Source organism: Stegostoma tigrinum, chromosome 23 (assembly GCF_030684315.1).
Source record: "Stegostoma tigrinum isolate sSteTig4 chromosome 23, sSteTig4.hap1, whole genome shotgun sequence".
Lineage (NCBI taxonomy): Eukaryota > Metazoa > Chordata > Chondrichthyes > Orectolobiformes > Stegostomatidae > Stegostoma > Stegostoma tigrinum.
Genome location: NC_081376.1, coordinates 14484454 through 14508087, shown reverse-complemented (window position 1 = coordinate 14508087; position 23634 = coordinate 14484454). Strand labels below are relative to the sequence as shown.

Sequence of the window (23634 nt, the reverse complement as noted above, 5' to 3'; positions counted from 1 at the left end):
AAAAGAGGGAAAGAGAAAGGAAAAAGACGGATAAAGGACAGGCAGAACAGAGAAGCTCCAACAGGAGCATTCTACTCTGCCACCATCTTTCTTGAGTAGCTATGACTCAAAATATAATTTGTAAGAAGTTATGATACTGGTTGTAAGAAGAATGGAACTGCTTAACACAGATATTCAACATGCATCTTAATGATGGAGGCCGACAACTCATTCTCCAAACCCATCACTGAATTGAAAGTCACTCACTTGAAATAACTGTCTTTGCTTTTCTGACCCAGCAAGAATATCATTGTGTATCAGTGACTTGTACAAGTGGACAGGATTACATCTGGTCAAGTTGGGATGCACAGTCACTTCCATCAAAGCTGGACTTGTGATTTCTGTTGTACACTTTCTGTTTATCTTATGAGTAGTGTAAATAAACTATTTAAGTCTTGGAGATCATAATGGTGTTTAATCAAATTTAACAAAATGAGGCACAAGAGAAAGAAAGTTGGTAAAAAGACACTTGAAATCCTTTGTAATTCTACAAAAGCAACATAATTTTCTCTGTCACACACACGTGTACACAGATTTACCAGAATTTGTTCCTTTAGCTGCCTGGGCTGACCTAAACCACTCTGCTAACATATCACTGTTCAGCTTTCTGGGAACTTAATATGTTAAAGTCTGTGAAAAAAGCAAACTAAAATCATAGATTGACATTGAGCATCTTTGGAAGAAGTACAGTAAGTAATTACCCTAAAAGTTGCTTTTATGCTCCTGAAAATTACAACTTTAATTGAAACAACTTCAAGTCAAGTCTGAGATAGCAAGAACTGTCGACACCAGAGTCAGAGACAGTGCCGACTCGAAACGTCAACTTTCCAGCTCCTCTGATGCTGCCTGACATGCTGTGTTCCTCCAGCTCCACATTGTGTTATCTCAAGTAGAGTCTCTGAGAGTCTCTCTGATGAAGGGTCTAGGCCCGAAACGTCAGCTTTTGTGCTCCTGAGATGCTGCTTGGCCTGCTGTGTTCATCCAGCCTCACATTTTATTATCTTGTTATCTCAAGTAGAGTCTGGTTTCCCACAGAAATCAACATTAAAGCTGGAGTTAGGTTCCTATGACAGTTGTTGGCTGGGGATAAAGATAAACATAGATTGAAATGCTGTTCCTTATATGTGTAGTACTGTTGCAAAATAAAATAAATGACAAAATAAAAGAAACACTGTATAGTTAAGTCGCCCAGGACCATTTTCAGCAGAAAACAACTTGGAAATAGAATTAAGCTGAAACGTTGCTAAATGCCCATATTCATAATTTTAAAGGTTATTCTACTTATAAATGTAATTGCTATAAATGTTAACCTCACCTGATAACATTTGCTTTGATCATGCTGTAACTAATGGTAGAGACTGGTCAGAAAACTACCTGCGCTGGAGGGAACTGAGGTTAGACACAAATCAAAGGAGATCCAGGAAAACTGATTGTGGTGGAAGGAAGAGGGAAAAGTTTCCAATATAGGCAGCCTGCAAAGCATCAAATTTGTACCAAACAATGTCAAGCTGAAACACACATTGTTAAATATAACGTCTCTATTTTATTAACAATGTTAAAGTAAAACCATGTTAATGGAGTCAATAATAAATGAGGAATTACTGTATTCAAACTCATCCAATTATCATAATACTTAATTTTATAAACAATAAGAAAAATGTCCCAGTTAGAAATTTTGGAAATACACACTTTTGATCTACTGTATGCATTTATGTGATCAGATCCATTGCTACAGCACACCCTGCACACTGGTGAGTGGTATTAATTGCTACTTTGAAATCACAATCATTAATTTTTTTGCTTTTTTTTATATAAAGTTGACCAGCCTTTGTAATCTGGGCTATGCTCTGTATTACCATGGCTTTCCATCACGAAGCTTTGACCCCAGTGTTTCTTGCTTGGGTGTTGAGGCTGCAGAAACCGGAGGTAAAATTTAAATGGGTAAATGCTGAAATTACGCAGCAGGCCAATGTCCGTGAAGACAAAAAAAGTTAACACTTTAAATCACAATCCTTCAGCAGCACCTTCTAAACGGGTGATATCCATCTCCTAGAAGGACGAGATCAGCAGATACATGGGAAAAAAGCAACATGAAACGCACACAGCATTCTGGCACTATACTGCAGTTCCTTCACTGTAGGTAGTTCAAAATCCTCCAATCTGTCCCTAACAGACTGCAGGTTTTAAAGTTCAATGAATGGTTGTTTAGCCAGGGATGCCCACATCTCAAGAAAGAATCAAATACTTTGATTTGGATATTTGGAAATCAAACACGTTTTGGACAAGTACGGACAACGATAGGAGATGATGGGGTGGGGAGGGGTATAGAAAAACAAAGGGAAAAGTAGAGTGAAATATAGGAATGATTACAACAAAAATGGATGATAATGGAAGGCAAATTGAGATAGTAATGGGACAAAGATGGGTCTGGAGGAAATCCAAATGGCAAAAGCAGAATCATTACCCATAACTACTCCCAGAAAAATGTGGGCAGACAACATGATGTGAAAGTGGTGAACGTGGAGAGGCATGATGGCTTAGTGATTAGCGCTGCTCCATGACAGTGCCAGGGACCTGGGTTTGATTCCACCTTCAGGCAACTGTGTAGAGTTTGCACATTTGCTCCATGTCTGCATGGGTTTCCTCCAGGTGCTCCAGTTTCCTTTCACAGTCCAAGGATGTGCAGGTTAGGTGGATTGGAAATGCCAAATTGCCCAAAGTGTCCAGGAATATGCAGGTTAAGTGAATTGGCCATAGGAAAATGCAAGGCCCCAGGAATAGGGTAGGTGGTGGGTCAGGGTGAGATGTTACTGGAAGGTCAGTGTGAATTTGATGGGCTGAACGGGTGTGCATGTGCGTGCGCGCGTGCGTGTGTGTGTGCGCGCACAGGCGCGCATCATGATCTTGGCAGAGAGGAATAGTGGGTCTTGGAAAAGTAAGAAATGTTGGGTTCAATGGTGCACGGGCAGAGGGTGGTGTCAGGTCTGGCGTGGGGGTTGTTTGATCCTGGAGGTTTGGGAAAGTGGGTTGGTGGTCAGAGGGATTGAAGAGCGCTGGGTGGGGGTGTACGGGGCCCAGGAGAAGTGTAGAGATTCTATTAATCTCATTCAATGTTGACTCCAGAAGATTGTAAAAGGCTGAATCAAAAGATGTTCTTTGACCTAATATTGATCTTCAATGGGATACTGAAGTAGGCCAAAAACAGACTGGTCTGGAAGGAAGAAAGATGGAAAGTTAAGCAACAGGTAACCAGGAGTTCTGGGTTAATCTTCCCGACTGAATAGAGATGTTCTGGACAGTGGCCACCCAGTTAGCATTGAGCTTTTGCAGTAAAAAGTAGAGCACATTGTCAGCAGCAAGCACTGTGTGCTAAGTTAGAAAGAAGTAGAAGTAATCTTCTGATCAGGCATGTTCTAAGACTCCAGATTTATCAAGTTCAATAATTTCAGGTCATCAGTTATAACAATGATTCACAATTTTCTTCCTAGAGAGCAGATGTTGAAAATTACTTTGCCATCCCATTTCCACCTCTTCTGGACATGTATATTCTTTCCCGGTCTGTTGCTTTGCAATTCTTTCTTCTGCTTTGCACCATCATCCCTTTAATCCTTTAGTCTTTATTGTCTTCCATTCAGTTATAAAGCTACTTTTTTGTTCTTTACATTTAATCCATTTTATTTATGCGGATTTATTGATGGCCAGATAATCACTTCTGAAGCACAGAAAGGAGTTGCACATTGGAACCCTGAGGAATCCCTCAGCGTAGCACACTCCAAGAGAATTGTCTGGGAAATTGGAGATTTCAATGAACAAATCCCCTGTGCCAGGAACTCTCCAGAAGTATCCTTTTAAATCTGAGTATTCAGATGGCTGCGCTGCAGTTATCAGTTACCCAGAAAACATTAGACAAATACCCAGTCAAATTCTTGGGTTACTGTTATATTAACCCTGCAACGTACCACACATATCCCTAACTACACTTCTCCTGGGCCCCTTACACCCCGACCCAGCGTTCTCCAATCCCTCTGACCACCAACCCACTTTCCCAAACCTCCAGGATCAAACAACCCCACACCAGACCTGACACCACCCTCTGCCCATGCACCATTGAACGCAACATTTCTTACTTCTCCAAGATCCACTATTCCTCTCTGCCAAGATCATGATGCGCGCGCACACACGCACACACACCATCCCTGACACCCTTCCTTCTTTGCAGCATGCACCACACCTACCTGGCACCCCACGCAACTGGTATCTTGCCACTCTACCCACTGGTACCCTAGCACCTTATCCACCTGACACCTTACCCTCACACTTAGCTTACAAATGTACCATTTCTCAGGGTTTTCAAAGTTGCTGTTTTGACTGCTGTACATTTAAGTCATAGAATATGCAACTATTGCTATGTGAAATAGGGTGTGTTTTCCCAGTTCTGATTAAAGGTCACAGAGCTGAGATATTAACTCTTTCTACATTCTGTCTGAGTATTGGCTATTTCCAGTATTTTCCATTTTTATTGCAGATTTCTAGTATCTACTGTACTTTACTTCTGTAAAAACTCTTCTTATTTCCACATCAAAGCCTTTGAAACAGTGAAAGAAGATGGCATCTGATCAAGAAACCAGTTACCTCTTGCTGAGTTTTATTTCACCTCAAGCATTTCTTTTGTAATTTAAGCTGCAGTTTGAAAAATAGTTTTTATGTTTTCTTGCCAAAACGTCCAATTACAATAATGCAACCTCTGGCAATATATCACTGCTTTCCAAAAAATGTCAGTGTCAATGTGCAAGCTCAGTGTAATAAATGTGATGAACACTTGGCACTTCTACCCAATGCAACGCTGCATTTTTAAGTTGATAACTCTGGGATGGAGTCCCGCAGTGATTTTTGTACATCCTTAAGTACTTTCACTGTAAAAGTTGGCAGCAGCAAGGAGCACAAGATTGAATGAAATTACCGTTTCTTAATTCAATATTTATAACTAAAACTGTCTCAATCACTGCTCAAGTAATATCTTCATTGTTCAGATCACAGGTGGGGGTTTGTATGCAATCCTATGCACCACACATCAGAAAGGATGTCAGAGCCTTGGAGAGGATCCATGGGAGATTGATCAAACTGGTCCTCAGGCTAAGGGACTTCAGTTTTCCGAAGAGTCTACAAAAGCTAGGAATATTTTCTTGACAGCAGGGATGGTCAAAGGAATATTTAATCGGGGTGTACAAAATTATGGGAGGTGTTATGATCTGGAATGCACTGCCTGAAAGGGCAATGGAATCAGTTTCAAAGATCACTTCCAAAAAAGAACAAGCTATGCACTTGAAAACATATACTCAGGACTAGAGGGAAAAGGACATTAGGAGAGGACTGATTGGCTACTCTTCAAAGACCCAGCAGAGGCATGATGGGCTGAATTTTGGAACTTGGACTGAAAGGCTTTCTCTGCTTTCCAATTTTGTAATGGCTCTTACCAGTCCCACTTGACAAATACGGCAAGATATTACTCTAAAAAAATTAACATCCTTATTAAAGATTCAAACACAACGTCCAAAAGTTAAATTTTAAATAAAACGACTATGTAGCTTACAACTGTCTACACATTCATGAAAAGTAAAGTCTTTGAAGAGTGTTCTTTTTGCATTATGATTTAGTCCTCCTACATAACAATAGTGATGACACTGCAAAAAATAGACAGTTAGCTTTAAAGCACTTTGAGATGCGCTGAAGTCATGAAAGGTGCTCCATAAATGTACTTTATTTAAATTACAGTCTCTGATAATAGCAAGGACTTACAGTGTTTCAATGAACAAGATGTTTCAAATCCACATTTGAAACATCAAATATTTAAGTGTATTAGGTTAAAGTTTTATTGTAAACTCTTACCATTACCAGCTTCTCTGAAAACAGAATCATTCAATATTACAGTTCAAGTGAGGTCACTGAAATAATATTTTAACAAAAGAGTTAGGTTTGAGATGTAATGTGAGCAGTGAGGTGTCTATGGAAACTACAATGTGCTCAATAGTAAAATCTGTTAAAAAGGGACAGCTTTAAATGATTTAATGTGGAGAATAAATGCAAGTGAAAAGAATTCACCCGAAAATGACATAATTCAATTAAACAAAACCAGAAGATCTATTTACTTTCCATGTTAAATTTTCACTAATTTTATCTTCAACTTAATGCGAAAAAGTGATAAGATGCAAGCTGAGCTTAATGGGGCATATTTTATTTCAAATTCAGCTTAAATAAAAACTTGCTTTTAAGTTGCTAAATATGCAATCAGATAACGTGGCAGCAACACAACAGTCCTTTTTCCTTATAGCTTAAAAGTGAAGAAAAACAGGATTGGTGGAGAAGGAAATGAAACAGAATTGCAATTAAATCAATTATAGAAAGGGAAAAAACAAAATATAGAGTGGGAGAGAAAATACAGGAGAAAGAAAAAGTAATCAAAAATTAAATACTAAAATTTTGAAAATTCCCATGAACAGTTTATTCCCTGAAGGAATTATGTTTCACAGTTTTACTGGATAAAACACATTCCAGGAATAAAGCTTGGCTTGAGAGATCATATACTTTTTTTTATATAGTTAGTTACTGTAGTAGTTAATTACTGACCACATTTTCACACACAAGGCTGCAAATGTTATAAAACAACAGGCCTTTGATAAGGCATCTCACGGAGGCTGCTGAGTAAGGTGAGGGCCCATGGTGTTCTAGGTGAGCTACTGGCATGGATTGAGGATTAGCTGTCTGACAGAAGGCAGAGAGTTGGGATAAAAGGCTCTTTTTTGGAATGGCAACCGGTAACAAGTGGTGTCCTGCAGGGTTCACTGTTGGGGTCGCAGCTGTCCACTTTATATATTAATGATCTGGATGAAGGAACTGGGGGCACTCTGGCGAAGTTTGACGATGATACAAAGATAGGTGGACAGGCAGGTAGTACTGAGGAGGTGGGGAAGCTGCAGAAAGATTTAGACAGTTCAGGAGAGTGGTCCAGGAAATGGCTGATGAAATTCAACATGAGCAAATGAGAGGTCTTGCACTTTAGAAAAAAGAATACAGGCATGCACTATTTTCTAAACAGTGAGAAAAATTCATAAAGCCTAAGTACAAAGGGATCTGGGAGTGCTAGTCCAGGATTCTCTAAAGGTTAACTTGCAGGTAGAGTCCGTGATTAAGAAAGCGAATGTAATGTTGTCATTTATCTCAAGAGGGTTGGAATATAAAAGCAGCGATGTACTTCTGAGACTTTATAAAGCTCTAGTTAGGCCCCATTTAGAATAGAATTTTGGGCCCCCTCACCTCAGGAAGGACATACTGGCACTAGAGCGTGTCCAGCGGAGATTCACACGGATGATCCCTGGAATGGTAGGCCTAACGTACGACGAACAGCTGAAGTTCCTGGGATTGTATTCATTAGAGTTTAGAAGGTTGATGGGAGATCTAATGGAAACTTACAAGATAATGCATGGCTTAGAAAGGGTGGACACTGGGAAGTTGCTTCTGTTAGCAGGGAGACTAGGACCCACGGGCACAGCCTTAGAATTAGAGGGGGTCAATTTTAAACGGAAATGAGGAGACATTTCTTCAGCCAGAGAGTGGTGGGCTTGTGGAATTCATCGTCACAGAGCGCAGTGGAGGCCGGAACGTTAAACGTCTTCAAGGCAGAGATTGAGAATTTCTTGATCTCACAGGGAATTAAGGGCTACAGGGAGAGTGCGGGTAAGTGGAATTGAAATGCTCATCAGCCACGATAAAATGGAGGAGTGGACTCAATGGGCCGAATGGCCTTACTTCCACTCCTATGTCTTATGGAGTCTATCACCAACACCTAAAAAGCTATAACTGAAAATTTAGAAAGACCTAAGCTTAAACAGCAAAAATACGATACAGACACTCAAATCTGACAGAAATATCCCCCTTGTTTCAGCTGTTTAACTGACTCCTCCCAGCTCTTGTACTGCTGAGGCGGTTTGATTACTTCTTTCCAAGTCTGCTGCCTGAAACTTTATCAATTCTAAAGGCCTAAAACTCTTTTCAGTTTGTATAGATGGAACACTTCTAATACACTTATACATACAACCTGGATACTTCACAGGCTAAACTTTCTTCTGCTAAGGGTGACCGCTTCCCCTGAACTAGAACCTTGAGCCTTCTGGTCTGAAATCAAAACTTATGGCCCCAACTTCAACATAACCTCTTTGTTTCTGTACCCTACGTTAACAAAGTCTAAAATATTCTGTGTTTTATCAGCCAGCCTCTCCACCTGTCCTGCCACCATTAATGACACATGCAGCTTTACACCCAGGTGTCTTTATTCCTACACCCCTTTTAAAATTGTGCCCCTTTTTTTACATTGTCTCTCCATATTCTTCCAAACAGTATGAATCATTTCACAGCTCTGCACATTGCACTTCATTTGCCATTTGTTCACCATTCCACCAACTTGTCTATGACCTTTTGAAAATCTCTACTATTCTCAGTTTACAACACTCCAAATTTCATGCTATCCACAAATGGGACTGCAATATAAAATAACAAATACTGTTAACTACCAGGCCTAGTTTTCTGCATTGAGTTTAATTAGCAAGTAATCTGCATTGGAAACACACAGGTGAAATTTATCAGAGATAATGGGAACTGCAGATGCTGGAGAATTCCAGGATAATAAAATGTGAGGCTAGATGAACACAGCAGGCCCAGCAGCATCTCAGGAGCACAAAAGCTGACGTTTCGGGCCTAGACCTTTCATCAGAGAGACATTCCACATTAAGCAGAGCCCCAAGATGACATTCCACATTAAGCAGATGTTCACCTGCACATCTGCCAATGTGGTATACTGCATCCACTGTACCCGGTGTGGCTTCCTCTACATTGGGGAAACCAAGCGGAGGCTTGGAGACCGCTTTGCAGAACACCTCCGCTCAGTTTGCAACAAACAACTGCACCTCCCAGTCGCAAACCATTTCCACTCCCCCTCCCATTCTTTAGATGACATGTCCATCATGGGCCTCCTGCAGTGCCACAATGATGCCACCCGAAGGTTGCAGGAGCAGCAACTCATATTCCGCCTGGGAACCCTGCAGCCCAATGGTGTCAATGTGGACTTCACCAGTTTCAAAATCTCCCCTTCCCCAACTGCATCCCTAAACCAGCCCAGTTCGTCCCCTCCCCCCACTGCACCACACAACCAGCCCAGCTCTTCCCCTCCACTCACTGCATCCCAAAACCAGTCCAACCTGTCTCTGCCTCCCTAACCTGTTCTTCCTCTCACCCATCCCTTCCTCCCACCCCAAGCCGCACCCCCATCTACCTACTAACCTCATCCCACCTCCTTGACCTGTCCGTCTTCCCTGGACTGACCTATCCCCTCCCTACCTCCCCACCTATACTCTCTCCACCTATCTTCTTTTCTCTCCATCTCAGGTCCGCCTCCCCCTCTCTCCCTATTTATTCCAGAACCCTCACCCCATCCCCCTCTCTGATGAAGGGTCTAGGCCCGAAACGTCAGCTTTTGTGCTCCTGAGATGCTGCTTGGCCTGCTGTGTTCATCCAGCCTCACATTTTATTATCCTGGAATTCTCTGGTGAAATTTATCAGGAGCTTCAGAGCTAGCTGTTGTTTTGGTGAAACTAACAATAGAGTGGGGCATAATCATGTGGCAACTTGCAACTGATGGAAAATCTCTTCCTTCTGACAAGATGTTGGAAATTTTACACATTACTTATGTCAAGTGCCATTGAACATGTGGCTACTTCAGCAGCAAAAATCTACTTTGTACTTCAAGTTCACTGGTCAGTGTACCTATTTCAAAAGCTTAAGTACAGTTTGAAAACAAACACATTGCTGCCACCTTGTGGATAAGTTATTCAAATGCACGCTTCTTAACATAGTGAGGTCGTTTTTTCCATCAGAACGTCTGCTCTCTCATATCATGCTCTATCAGATCCTGCCTGGCTCCCAAAGCAGCTGAGCTCTGTCGTGCCTCTCCAATGTCATCGTCCTGGCCTTCAGAAGTTGATCCAATTCCACCAGAACCATGATCAAAATGGGCAGCCTTTATCTCCTAGTAACCAGCCTTGTAAAGTCCACTGACCCTGAAACACACTAAGTACACAAGGGTGCTCCTGGATGTGGGATTTTTGGTACTGCCACGGTAGCAGGCAAATACCTGCAAAAAGTGCTAATAGTGGCCAAAGATCATATAAGCATTAATGGAAAGGAAGCACTTCCTTTTGGTGAATTCTGCAGTATATTATGCAGCCCTCTCAGTGCCATGTGCAAACAATCCATGGCACCCTTCACATGGGGGAAACCAGATATGTTTCCAAACGCTACTGTTCAGGCTTTAGCACTGTCCTAATTATCAGAAAACAAAATGAACCACAGTCATCTTGCTTAGATGGTACTAGACGGTATTACACACAGTCCTGATACGTTTGTCAGTGCATGACTGAGACAATCTCACATCACTTCCTGAAAACAGCCAGTTGCTCAAGCATTCAGTGCAACTGTCACCTTCACAGCCACCGGGACAGTGGCTTCCTAACCCTGCAGCCTTTGGTTCCCATTCTAGTATCCAGCATAGGTCCATCATAGTGTCACAAGGCATATGGAGCTTGTACTCTCTCTGCGCTTCACTCATGACAAGGAAGCAGGGCAAAAAGCTCCTGTCCTCTTGCGGACCTGATGCACATCTTGGAGGTGTGCAGTTGCCTGCCAGTGCAGGGCATTTCTTGGCTTCCATGGCAGTTTGTTGCTACTCCTGAGCTTGCTATTCATCCTGGTCATCCTGTATTTGCCTTTGCCTTCTTAGAAAGGCAAACACAATGACCAATGTTCCACAAACAACTATTACATTAAGAAAGGAATGCCTGCTGAGCTCTGACGTCTTTCCCATCCCAGGCTGGCACTGGCCATGAAACTTATTGCACTCACTAGACTGCATCGTAATACTTACAAGACAGATGATAAAGTGATCATCTCCCACAGCTCCCTTGAAAGTTTCACAAGTTATGAGCCACTTCATCAGCATTCTCCTCTTTTTCAGTCATTACCCCAAACACTTGCATCATTGAGATGCCAATGTTCAATGTTCAAGCACCAATGGCATGGTTTTAACCACTATTTGAAATCTAAAACACAATTGTCCATTTGCAGTGCATGCTGAATCAATGAAATCATTGCAAACTAAACATAGTTGCAATGTGCAAGGGCATGCTTCATGTATTTGTCCTTTAACATTCTATGAATCCTGCACATTTCGCCTTTAAACCCCAGGTGCTGTCCTAGCCATTTTTAAGTTGCAATTACAATATGGTGAATGGCAAACAATGGCAAGGAGCATTGCTGGTCACCAGGTACCCTTCCTAGAGTCTCCATGTCCCTTCTTCATTACATAAACTAAAAGGTGTCAAAGTGGACATCCAGCCTATTGAGCCTGCTATGCCATTCAATGAGATCATGTTTGATTGGATAATCCTCAATTTTCCTTTCCTTGGTATCTGCTGAACTTGGAGGCTAGCCTTTCATAATTTAAGTATGAGCACCCATCTCACCAAATCCCTCTGAGTTATGGCCTTCTGTAGTCTTTCCCCATTTCAATAGTATTCAGCTGTTCTATTCTTCCTGCCAAAGTGCAATACCTCACATTTTCCAACGTTATATTACATCTGTCATGTTTTTGTCCACTAACTTGATTATAACCCTCTGAAGACTCACTGTGTCTTCTTCACTACTTTCTGTCCCATCATTTTTGGGTTACCCACAAAGTTTACATATAGTATGTTTATTTACCTCATCCAGATCATTATATATTGTAAACAATGTGGCCCCAGCACTAATCCCTGTGGCATTCCACTAATTACAAACTAATCCTGAACATGACCAACTTACTCTAACTCTGTCTTCCATTAGTAAGCCAATCTTCCACCCATGCTCATATACTACCCCCAACATCATGGGCTCTCATCTTATTCATTAAGCTAATGTCGAATATCTTAGCAAATATGTCTCGTAATCCAAATTTATACTACCTCCACTTTATCTATCCTGCTTGTTACCTCTGCAAAGAAGTCTAATAGATTTCTCAGGTAACAAGGTGTACAGCTGGATGAACACAGCAGACCAAGCAGCATCAGAGGAGCAGAAAAGCTGACATTTCGGGTCTGCATCCATCTTCAGAAAGGTCTAGACTCGAAACATCAGCTTTCCTGCTCCTCTGATGCTGCTTGGTCTGCTGTGTTTATCCAGCTCTACACCTTGTTATTTTAGATTCTCCAGCATTGGCAGTTCCGACTGTCTCGAATAAATTTCTCATCGATGGTTTCCACTTCATGACGCCATTTTAACACTGTTTGATTATGTTATGCATTTCCAAATGCTCTGCTGCTTACAACTGTCTAACTTTTTCCCAATATCAGACGTTAATTTTCTTGGCCTACTGTAACCATTTTTTGTCTCCTTCCCTTTTTAAATAAAAAGGTATTACATTTAGCAATTTTCTAATATTCTGGCAATTTTTCAGAACCTAAGGCTTCTTGCAAGAATATGCCTCATCGGGCCCAAGAAGTTTATTGGTCTTTTAGCTCCATTAATTTCCCTACTACCTTTTTCTCTGGTGATACTTACTGCATTTATTTCCCTGCCTCCTTTTGCCCTTTGATTATTTAGCATTTGTGGACCGGTATTAGTGTCTTCTACTGTGTAAACTGATGTAAAGCAATTATTCAACTCCTCTGCCCTTTCATATTCCCCATTATTTCTCCAGCCTTGTGCATGAAGGTCCTATAGTCACATTGACACCTCTGTTCTTTACATACTATATATACACACGCATATATATATATATATATATATATATATATAAACAAGCTCTTGTTGGCCATTTTGATATTACTTGAAAATTTTTCCCTTAAGTTTAACTTCGTTTTAAATTTATTTGATTATCTTTTGTTATTTAAAAAAAACTTGTCCAATCCTCTGCATTACCACTAATCTTGCCACAATTTATGTTCCTATAATTGGAGACCCACCACATTGAACTTAGCTTCTAACTGTTCTCCTTGCTCCCTGAGTCCCACCTGTATACCTAACCGATGTCCACCATGGTCATCCATGCTGCCTCTGTGGATACTGTCACTGTCAATGACACCCCCTCCCATAGCCTACAATATCCTCCAATGCTATTCCACATATGCCTCTCATACCTCAACTTAACTTCCGTTCACCAGCCATGACCCCACCTCAACACGTGCTTCTCCCACTGCCTTGACTGCCCCCATGCTTGTCAGTAATGAGAGGTCTTTCTTGCAACCTCCTCAACAATCAATGGGCAGACCTCCAGCATGGCATTTGTTAGAAACCTCTGACCAACTTTGACAAACAACCCTTAAACGTGACTGGCCTGACTCCTGACCACTGTCTTTGTAGCTCCCAGACAAGCAACATGTGATTCCCTTGACTGTTTGTGGTAGCCCTACAAGTTTGATCCTTGTCCAGTCCCTGGATTATAGTCAGGCATATCCATTGACTGTGACTGGCCTGAACCGATGATTGAACGTGGCCAAGTTCTCAGCATCTGGTTTGCTTGCAGCAGGTGGTAGGATAGGAAACTGAATATGAAAGAAGCAAGATGTGAAGTTAATAAGGTCAATTACAAGTGATAATCCACCCCTAATAGGCAACTTGCTGTTACCTACAGAGAATCTAACCTCAACCTTCGGATTTTAGCTAAACAATAGAGAGTTCCTTCAAATGTTGGGATAGGCCTCGCTGGATTTCGTGTGCGATTCTGCCAAATTTCTCACCATAGGCCCCTGTAAGATCCTGCCCAATGGTTTTATGTACATTTCTTCCAATTACACCAGATAGATTCTGTGTGACAAAGGACCCAACATGCATTTATATGGTGCATTTTATGACATTTGGATGTTCCAAAGGGTTTAACAGCCATTGAAATAATCACTATTGAAATGTCGGAAGCAAAGCAGCAAACTTAAGTCTTAGGTACTGATACTGAGATAAAATACCTCAAGTAACCTGTGCCCCTTGTGTTGGTCGAAGAATAAATATTTGTTGTGACACTACAGCTCTTTGGCTTCTCGCATCATGGCAAGTTAATATTTATATGGAAAGGCATCATATTGGTCATCTAAAACTCAAGGTTTTGGGGGCTATCAGAGAATTGATCATGCTTTCTGGGATCTGAATTCACAGGCAGGCTATTGTTTTAACATCTTATTAGAAAGGTGGCATTTCCAATGGTGCAATATTCCCTCAATACTTAAGAGTCATCTTAGTCCATGTGCTCAAATATCCAGTATGGAGTTTGAATAATGATCTTCTGACAGGGGGAAAGCCTGTTATCAGTGAGCAAAGTGATACCTAAATCCATTCTTACTTGTGTTATAATTTCACAAGAAAATGTTTTGGTAGATAGAAATTAACTAATCATCTCCTTTGTTCTTCACAGGTTGCTGTCACTTTCCTGAACTCAATTTGCAAAACTGAATGCCACAGTTTACAATACGGGATATAAATCAGCAGCTTTTTGGAAAACATTGAATTACCGTGCAATCCACGCTCGAAGAGATGGCTTCACAAGTAATGTTCCATAATGCCACCGATCTACCAAATTACTTGAACTCAGACAATGGAAATTCCAAAAACTTTACTTTAGGTTTAGACAATCGCACAATCATCAAGTTTTTGAAAGCACAAAACTTAGTTTCAAGAAGTGTTTACATCTACAGTATATTTGGACTTCTGGGACTAGTAATGGGCATCCTTATCCTCATCAGAAACATTCGAAACTATAAGCAGAACATGAATTTTGAGAAACTTGACATCATACTATTGTCCCTGACAGTGGCAGATTTCACACTCATTCTTTTCTCACTCACTGATGTGGTCAGACCAGAGGAAGTAAATACCACTGCGCTTGGCTGTGCCATTCTCTCATTCTTCTTCAATATCTCCTACTTTTACACAGGATACACTCACATTGTGATTTTCTTCTTGGTATACGACCACCTGGAAGTGGCAAGGAGAGCTTTAAAAAAAGTGTATATCTCCATCTTGGCTGTAATGGGCATTAGCATCACCTTCTCCATCCTGATCACATCAATAAGTGGGGCTGGACAACACCCAAACATGTCAGTGAACTGCCACGTGGACCCGCTCGAAGCCCCAGACGAATACAGCATTCTCAAGTTTGTCTTTGGATTCTTAATACCCACACTCATCATTCTGGGCTTACTCCTGCATTTCCTGGTCCATTCCAAATGCTTGCAGAAAGCACACGAGCACCAAGACCACATTGGGTGCTTCCACCCTCAACGGGTGTTTCTGATGCTGGTAACAGTGACTTTTATTTGCCGCTTGATTTATAATATTTTGCTTCTCCACAAATCTCAAGAGGACGCATCGCACCATATTAGTGGTTTCAAACTCATGCCTCTGGTGACTATCAGAGAATTAGTCATGTTTGCTGGGAGCTGCCTGTGCTTGATGTTCATTGCAATTTTTCATGAGCTGCGCCACCAAGCCATGATCAATGCTTACCGAAACCATAATGTCATGAGTCCCAATATTGAGATCACTGGGAACCACGAAGAGTCTGCATCGCTTAACTGAAGTACCTGCAACCCAGGAAGGATACAATTCTGCAACAATTAACTCAAACAATGCAGTGATAAATTCTACTGCTTTAATTCTGTCCCAATAAGTTTTTTTGAAGTAGGGTTTTATCTACTTTGGCTTCTTGAACATTCTCAAATTCTTTTGAAGACCTATTCCACAATGACCTACACCCAGTCTTAAGCCTCTACAATGTCATTCTGGATACAACTACATTCTGGAAGGAATTAGGTAGAAGACAATACCCTCAGGGCAACTTTACTACAGTGATATGTGTTTCACCATTGAAAAGACGAAGTATGGAAAATCTAAGTGTGGAAAATCCACAGTACAAGCAACTCATGAACACCTTTTTTTAAATATAATGGGGCCAAGCACAGATTTAGCTTAGAAAAGTGACAGAATAACAGAGTTAAATTATTATAAATCGCTTTATGAACACAAATGATCCCTGGTTTAAAACAAAGAAAGTTTTGATTTGCTATTTTTTAATATCAAAATGGTAAAGGTCTTGTAAAATTTAAGATGCAGAAAAACAGATGCAGCTGCAGAAAATAGGCTACAAGTTACAAAGTTAAGAGATTCACAGCATACTACTCCTAAAACCACAGGATTTGGTCTTTTCACTCCTTATTTACCAAGGAGGTCACAGATTATAAAACGTGCACAGCACTGTAGCTCCAAAGCATGTAGAGTGGGAAAAAATGTCCACACTTGATTGTAGCCAGCAGTAAATCTTCAGAACAATCCATGCAAATGACACCAGCCATCGTTTTAACTGATAGCATTACGTAAAGTGCCAACGTTAATGAGCTACTACACAACATTAGCTGAACGCCAACAGTGCCAAAATTGCAAATTTTACTTTTACTCAAGAAACGGAGTGCTGTAATAATGGCAGTGGATTAGAACCATAGGCTTGAGTGACAGATTTTACTAAAATGTGGCCTCATACCCAAACTTCTTTGATGAGAAGAAGCCGATTGTTGAGTGACTGCAGTTAGTTCCTCCTCTAGCCTCAAAACTTGTGAAATCTTTTCATCCTCCATAGTGAAAACTTTTTGTTTTAAAGGTTGGGCAATGCTCAACGGTTCAGAACCACAGATGCCCAACCAATGTGTGCTGTGGAGACCCATTAATCTGAATATTGAACAGTACTGAATAGCAAGTGTGAAGTATTTAGTGGAGAGATGAGCTAACAACACTTTGTTAAACTTGTGATAATCCACCAATAAAGCAAGCGCGCAAGAAATTAGTGACGACGGCATTGCAATCAAGTAACAATCATATTGTGAAGTGATTCATAGCCCACTTAATTCCAAGAACGAAAGCAAAAATGGGATCATTTTCTGCAAGATTGTCTGAATACACATTTACAAATGAGGTGCATGATCAACATTAAAATCATACTTTAAAAAACATATAAAAATGATTATACCAGCTCCTGCAAAAAATGCAACTTCCTTCCGTTAACATCTTGGATCTGAAATTAAAGTTAAATATTTTGACTTTAGGATTTTATATCTTAACTGATTTAGTATTCTTCAGCATACAGACAATGAAAAATATTCAGTGCTATTCTGAAGGGTAAAAAAAGGTTAACTGTAAGTTAAATTTAGTAAACATGTTAACTAAATGTAAACGTCAAATTAAATTGCTTGAAGCTTCTAACCACATATATTTGGAGAACGGACTTTAAATGGATTCAAATCTTGTGCAGACTATCCAATCAACTGTACATAGGTAGACTTGCAGGAATAGGCAAAGGAAGTGCAATGATTTGTCTGCTTTGCCCATTAGAATCCTGACTGTTGTATCACAGTTATAACAGGTTCAGATCTGACATGAAGAAAACTCCCATGTGCGCAGCTTTGAGAACCATTGGTCCAAAGTCAGCTGTTCCTCCCAGGTACATACTACACGTCATGTCTTAAATTACTCATACACTGTATCTCAAAATAGTACCAACTGACATGATGTTACAATATAGGGCAATATATATTTTTGCCACATTCTAAATCAGGTCAGAAAATTAAAAGATATCTAACTGCAGTGTACTGGTCACATGTGCCACATAAGAATCTGGTAAATGGTCCAGGAAGCTTATTTTATTTGCATTAGTTATTATACAATTACTGTATAAAGGATTTGAAATGTCATGCGGTAGTTTACTCTTGTGCGTTAGCGATTCCTGAGTATGTTACTTTTGACAGATGAGAGGCACTTACCTCCTGCTTCCTTTCCCACTTTAGATGAAAAAAAACTATCCACTGAGCAGCAATGACCAGCAATGTTTATTCCGACTGTTTATATCCATCTCCAATTGCAGTTTTCCATTACCTAATGACTGCACTAACAACACTATATATTTTCCTCTAACAAATTAATTTAATCAACACTATATATTTTCCTCTAACAAATTAATTTAATCAGGGTAAAGCAAAAGTGGTGACTCTGCAGAAGTCATTATGTTGACTAAAGCAAAAAAGATTCTTTTCTTAAAAAGAAAGCTTTCCTGAGCACTTCGAGGGTTGGAAGATGGAGTCAGTTTAACCACAGTTACAGAAAAAAAGGGTGCAATTACTTGTAGGTGTAGTAGAACTGTTATAATGGGGGAACTTCAATTACCCAAAGACTGGGATACCAACATTGTGAGGGGCAATGAGGGTCAAGTGCCCCTGGAGTGTATTAAGGTGACTTTGCTACAACAGTGTGTATCTAGTCCAACAAGGGCCTGGTGCTTGGAAATGAGGTGGGCCAAATGGAACATTTAGTGCGGCAGTGATCATAAGGTTCAGGCCGGTGTTAAGAGAATGACATGCATCAATTCAGGGCGAGTAAAATCAATTGGCAGAGAGCTGACTTTAATGGGGCAGGAACAGAGCTGAGCAGGATTGTTTGGAACGAGAGATTGGTTTGCAAGATCAGTAATTGAACAATGGGCCATCTTCGAGGAGGAAATGGTTTGGGTACAGTCAAGGTATATTTCCTTTGATTGGAAAGGTAAGACAAACAAATCCAGGGTTCACATGATTATTTTATTAATTAACATTAGAAGGAAAAGGGCTGCTTATGACAGGCAGAAAACAGAATTAGAATCAACAGGAATACCAAATGTTTAAGGGAGAAGTCAAAAAGCAAAGAGGAACAATGAGAAAATAACTGGAAGCTAACAAAGGGAAATACCTAAATTTTCTATAGGAATATAAGCACAATAGAGTAGTTAAAGGAGTGGTACAGTCAGAGACCAAAAAGTGGATTCACAGACAGAGGCAGAGGCGTTCAATGAATATTTTGCATTTGGCGTCATAAACGATGATGATGTCCAGGCCCAGGTGACAGTGGAAGAAACCCTATCAACTGAAGGGACGAATATGAACAAAAAAGAAGTCTTGGATAGACCGTTAGTACTTAAATTTAAAAGATATCAGTACCGCAGCCAAGGATTGTAAAGGAAGTGAAGGTAAAAATTGCGGAGGGACTGGTCATAATATCATAGAATAGATGACATGAAGTTGTTTCCACGTGTTGAAGAAACAAGAACATGAGGGAATGGATTTTAAATTGACATATAAATTAGGCAAGGGTGGTGTGAGAAAATAACATTTTCACACAAGAGATTGTTAGGGTATGGAACGGACTGCCTGAAAATGTGATGGAGGTAGGTTCAATTTAGGTATTGAAGACTGTTTTGGATGTTTTCTTGGATACCAATGGTGTGCAGGGATATGGGGAAAAGATAGGAGTTTGGCACAAGAGAACAAGTGCAAGCATGATAGGCTAAATGGCCTCCTTCCAAATCGTAATAATTCTGTGATTCACTCCTGCAATGCTTTGCAACAAGGGGAGGAGTATAAGCATTGAATCCTTGTTACAGCATTGGTATTGGTCTATTATCTTTTGCTACACTAAATTTAGTTACAAGTAGCCAAACGGCCATTTAGCTAGTGATTAAAAAGTCTTTACGGGGGTGTCAGGAGCAAGTTTAGGCTCCTAATACTGACTGATTGTGATAATGAAGTCAATTTCAAGGTGGAGGGAGGAGGATAGACTATAAAGAAAGGAAAATTAATCTTTAGCATTCTTAACGCTCCCCCGACTTAAATTGAAATGTTCATATCTGCTTCATTTACCTCAAGAAGCCTCCATGCCCATCTCAACTCTATTCAGTCTCTACGAAGCCCAACTTCATCCAAAACAAAATACTGCTCCTTGATCTGATGAGGCTATTCTACTAGGAGCTCCCTCATTCACCATGACTAGAAACAATAACAAAAATCTGCTCAACGCTTGATTGCTTGTTCCCAATGGCAAAACCTGCCTGCCACAGCTTTTTTAATCTTGCTCTGATTTATGATTTTAATTAGTGCTGCTCTAACCTTACCCTCTTTACCCGCTTCGCCTGAAAATTAACTTTTTTAGATACAGTATGCTTTCTCTTCCTTATGTTCCACATTGTTGAAATTCAGATTCATGACTCCAGCTTGTTCTTTCCTCGGTCCTCAAAACTACAGGACTCCGAATTTTCCTTAGTGATTCCTTTCTATGACAACCTTCCAGCTTTGGACAGCCAAGGCCAGTATGATCTGATCAGTAAAACTTCTTATTTTAGATGTTTCTCCTCAGTGAATTAGACAAAACTAAATTATATTCAAGGTTATCTTCAGCTGCACAACCTTCAAATCGTACTGACGTTATAATTGTATTCAATGTAAATTAATGAAAGAGCAATAAAAGCTGTCAGATCTCATCAGTAATCAGAAGGAAGAGTGTCATTATATTCTACTTGCAGTACTGTTTATTTCTTGCTGGTTTTGTAACTTTATGCCTGTCCCCCTCTCTCTCTCTCTCTCTCTCTCTCTCTCTCTCTCTCTCTATTAACTTCTCATGTTGTTCATTTTTCTCGGTGCATTATCGATCTCAGCTTTTCACCTTTGTTTCTCAGTAATAAAACAATACAGTGCAATACTGACCTGGATTCAAACCACTTGATGGCTCTGTACAGAAGTAAATTTGTGAAAAATGTAAAATGCCATTACATTTCCACCCAGTGGCAAGCCTTGCAATATGACAGTCATACAATACAGTCACAGATGTACAGCATGGGAACAGACCCGTCAGTCTAGCTCAGCCATGTTGAACAGATATCCTAAAATAATCTAATCCCATTTTCCAGCATTTGGCCCATATCACTCTGAAAACTTCCTATTCATATGGCCATCCGGATGCAATTTAAATGTTGTAATTGTACCAATCTCCACCACTTCCTCTGGCAGCTCATTCCATAAACATACCACCACACTTTGCATAAAAAAAGTTGGCCTTAGGTGCCTTTTAAATCTTTCCTCTCTCACATTGAACCTTTTGGACTCCCTACCTGGGGAAAAGACCTTGGCAATTCACCCCATCCATGCCTCGCATGACTTCATATTTCCCAAAAGGTTACCCCTCAGTCTCTGGCACTCCAGGGAAAATAGCCCCAGCCTATTCAGCTACTTCTGCACATTTAACTTTGAAACAGTTTTCCACCAGTACACGTTATGTAATTGGATATCAAATACACCTACTTAAATTTCAAGTCTCTCTATTATAAATACTACTCCACCACCATATACTTCACGTCCAATCTTCCCTCAAACCAATGTGCCAAAATTCTTCTATTTTCTTTCCTCATCATTAGATTCCTCCAATTAGCCACACTACATGAACTCAACTTTGTGTGGAACTGTCACTGTTTGTCCTGCATTAAAATCTCAGTCAGGCCTGTTCTCATAATTGTACACAAGTTACTTATTATTCAATGCACTGAATTCAAAACTCTTGTTCACAAATCTTTATGGAGCATCACTCAATATGTCTGCAACTTCATTCAGCCTAAATTCCAAGGTGCATCCTTCACCCCTCCAGCTTTGTTTTCTGTACACGCTTCCATCATTCTGCAGATCTGATACATGACCTGGAATTCCAACCCCAAATGTTTGCTGTTTTACTTCCTTCTTAAAAGCTTCCTCAAAGGCATGTTCTTCTATTAGTCAGTGTTTACTTTGCTTCTGTGTTCTACTCAAGACCAAGGGTCTCTGCTGAAATAGCCACAGTGACGGATTAGATCAAATGTGTTGTAACTCACTGACATCTCTGAACTACTGCGTGGACCTCGCTCTGACCACCTGCTGCTTTTAACGTATTTGAAAAACTGTAAAGGACTTTGACAAGTTCCACCCCAAGAAACTGTTTACCATGGCGCCAGAAATGGCAACAACATGCAAAGTCAAAGCACCTACAACTTATTGAAATATTCCAAGGGAATTGGGTGGAGCTCAAAATAGGGCACATTAATGAATAGATCCGATACATAAAGAGTACAGACTGCTGAATGTTTCAAATGTACTCTGAGGAAGATAACAGAATTACTGTTGTTATTAGTCTTGAACATAGACAGGCATTGGCTAAGGAAATCAATTAAAGGAAACTGAACAGTTACTGTACTGTACATTCTGATTTTTTTTATTTAATTTGGTCTTGTCTGTCCTTATATTCCCATACAATTAGCCTGACATTTATGCTATGTACTTACAAATGCATGGGTTTGGCTCAACTGGTAGCATGCTTCTCATTCAGAAAGTTCAACTACCACTCCAGACCATGAATATAGTATGTATTAAGGTCAACAGACCAAACAAAATCTGACTGAACGTTGCATTATCACAGGTAGCATCCTTCAGACATCGAACGGAGATCCTGCATGCTTAATCTTGTGATTGAGGCGAACATTCAAGTTCCTGGGGCTTACTTCAAAAGAACAGCCCGTCCTGTCTAGTTACATTCCTCTCGCTATCATTCCACTTGCAAACTCACATCTACTACCATCTAGAAAAATAAGGATAGCAGGAACATGGGAGCACCAGAATCTGCAAGTTCCACTCCAAGCCATACACCATCCTGATCTGGAATTATTTCGTTGTTCCTCAGTATTGCTGGGACACAATCTTGGAATGCCCTCTCTATCAGCATTGAGAGTGTATCTACATCCCAAAGACAGCAATGGTTCAAGAAGGTAGCTCATCACCATTTTCAAAGTGCATGGGCAAAAAATGCTGGCCTAACCAGCAACACTCACATGCTGTGATTGAATATTCATCAATACTGTTACTACCAAAATCAGACTAAAAGATAGATCACACGCAGTTGGACTTTGTGTGGGATCCAGCTGTGTATGTAACAGCCAACATGCTTACCTATATAACAAGTCACTGCATTTCACAGTAAATTGTATGTAAAGTGCTTTGAGATGTTTGAGAGATGTGCACCCAAGTCTTCAAAATGTATCATTAAAATACTATCATTACAAACTTGCAGCTTTGCACAGGACATCACAGTAATATATTGCACTATTTGGTTGTGCAATCCAAATTTACCACAATTGAAGCCACGTCAGTGTAAATGTAACCAGTAACTAAGGAAGAGGGCATGGGTAACTGACAAAGAAAAATAAATCTACTAAATTGTGTAAATATGCTGTTGCATAAGGATCATTGATTTTATTTACCTTTAGACAGAGTCATGAACTACATCGTTGTGGATCAGGATCAAAGATAATCAAACTGACACCACACGGCTCAGATCCCATTCACACAACTGATTGACAACTCCAGAGGATCAGCAAATTGAGGCCATTTTGCCGTGGTTATCTGGGTACGCAGGAATCTCTGTGGCCTACTGAGAGCTGATCTCATTCATTAATAGTTTTAGTAAAGAAACAAGCAGTGAAAAATGACAGATCTTCATTGAAGTGAAAAAAATTGTTAAAACAAATAGTTTTAGGGTATGAAGCTGAAAATAAAGTACTCCCTTCTGTTATCAATTCTTATTCTATTGACAGGAGAAAAACTCCCCTATTTTGGAAACAGAAAATAGGTAGGTCCACTTAATTACCCAGTACATTTCAGC

At 40.2% G+C, this 23634-nt stretch overlaps 2 protein-coding genes across 4 annotated transcripts in view; one reads left to right on the top strand and one right to left on the bottom strand.

Moving 5' to 3' along the window:
- Nucleotides 1-22204, top strand: part of LOC125462290 (uncharacterized) — a 35686-nt gene extending 13482 nt beyond the window's left edge. For both annotated transcript variants that reach the window (XM_048552156.2, XM_048552157.2), the window contains exon 2: nucleotides 14522-22204. In XM_048552156.2, coding sequence (XP_048408113.1) covers nucleotides 14641-15684 — 1044 coding nt within the window. In that variant the 5' untranslated portion in view covers nucleotides 14522-14640 and the 3' untranslated portion in view covers nucleotides 15685-22204. The remainder of the gene's footprint in view (nucleotides 1-14521) is intronic.
- The window catches only part of LOC125462293 (uncharacterized protein C7orf50 homolog), a 335367-nt gene that overhangs the window by 197640 nt on the left and 114093 nt on the right, over nucleotides 1-23634 (bottom strand). The window contains exon 2 of one of the 2 annotated variants that reach the window (XM_059653927.1): nucleotides 17126-17170. The exons of the other annotated variant lie outside the window; for it this stretch is intronic. Within the exon in view, the coding sequence (XP_059509910.1) occupies nucleotides 17126-17170 (45 nt within the window). The remainder of the gene's footprint in view (nucleotides 1-17125; nucleotides 17171-23634) is intronic. 2 annotated transcript variants of the gene reach the window in all.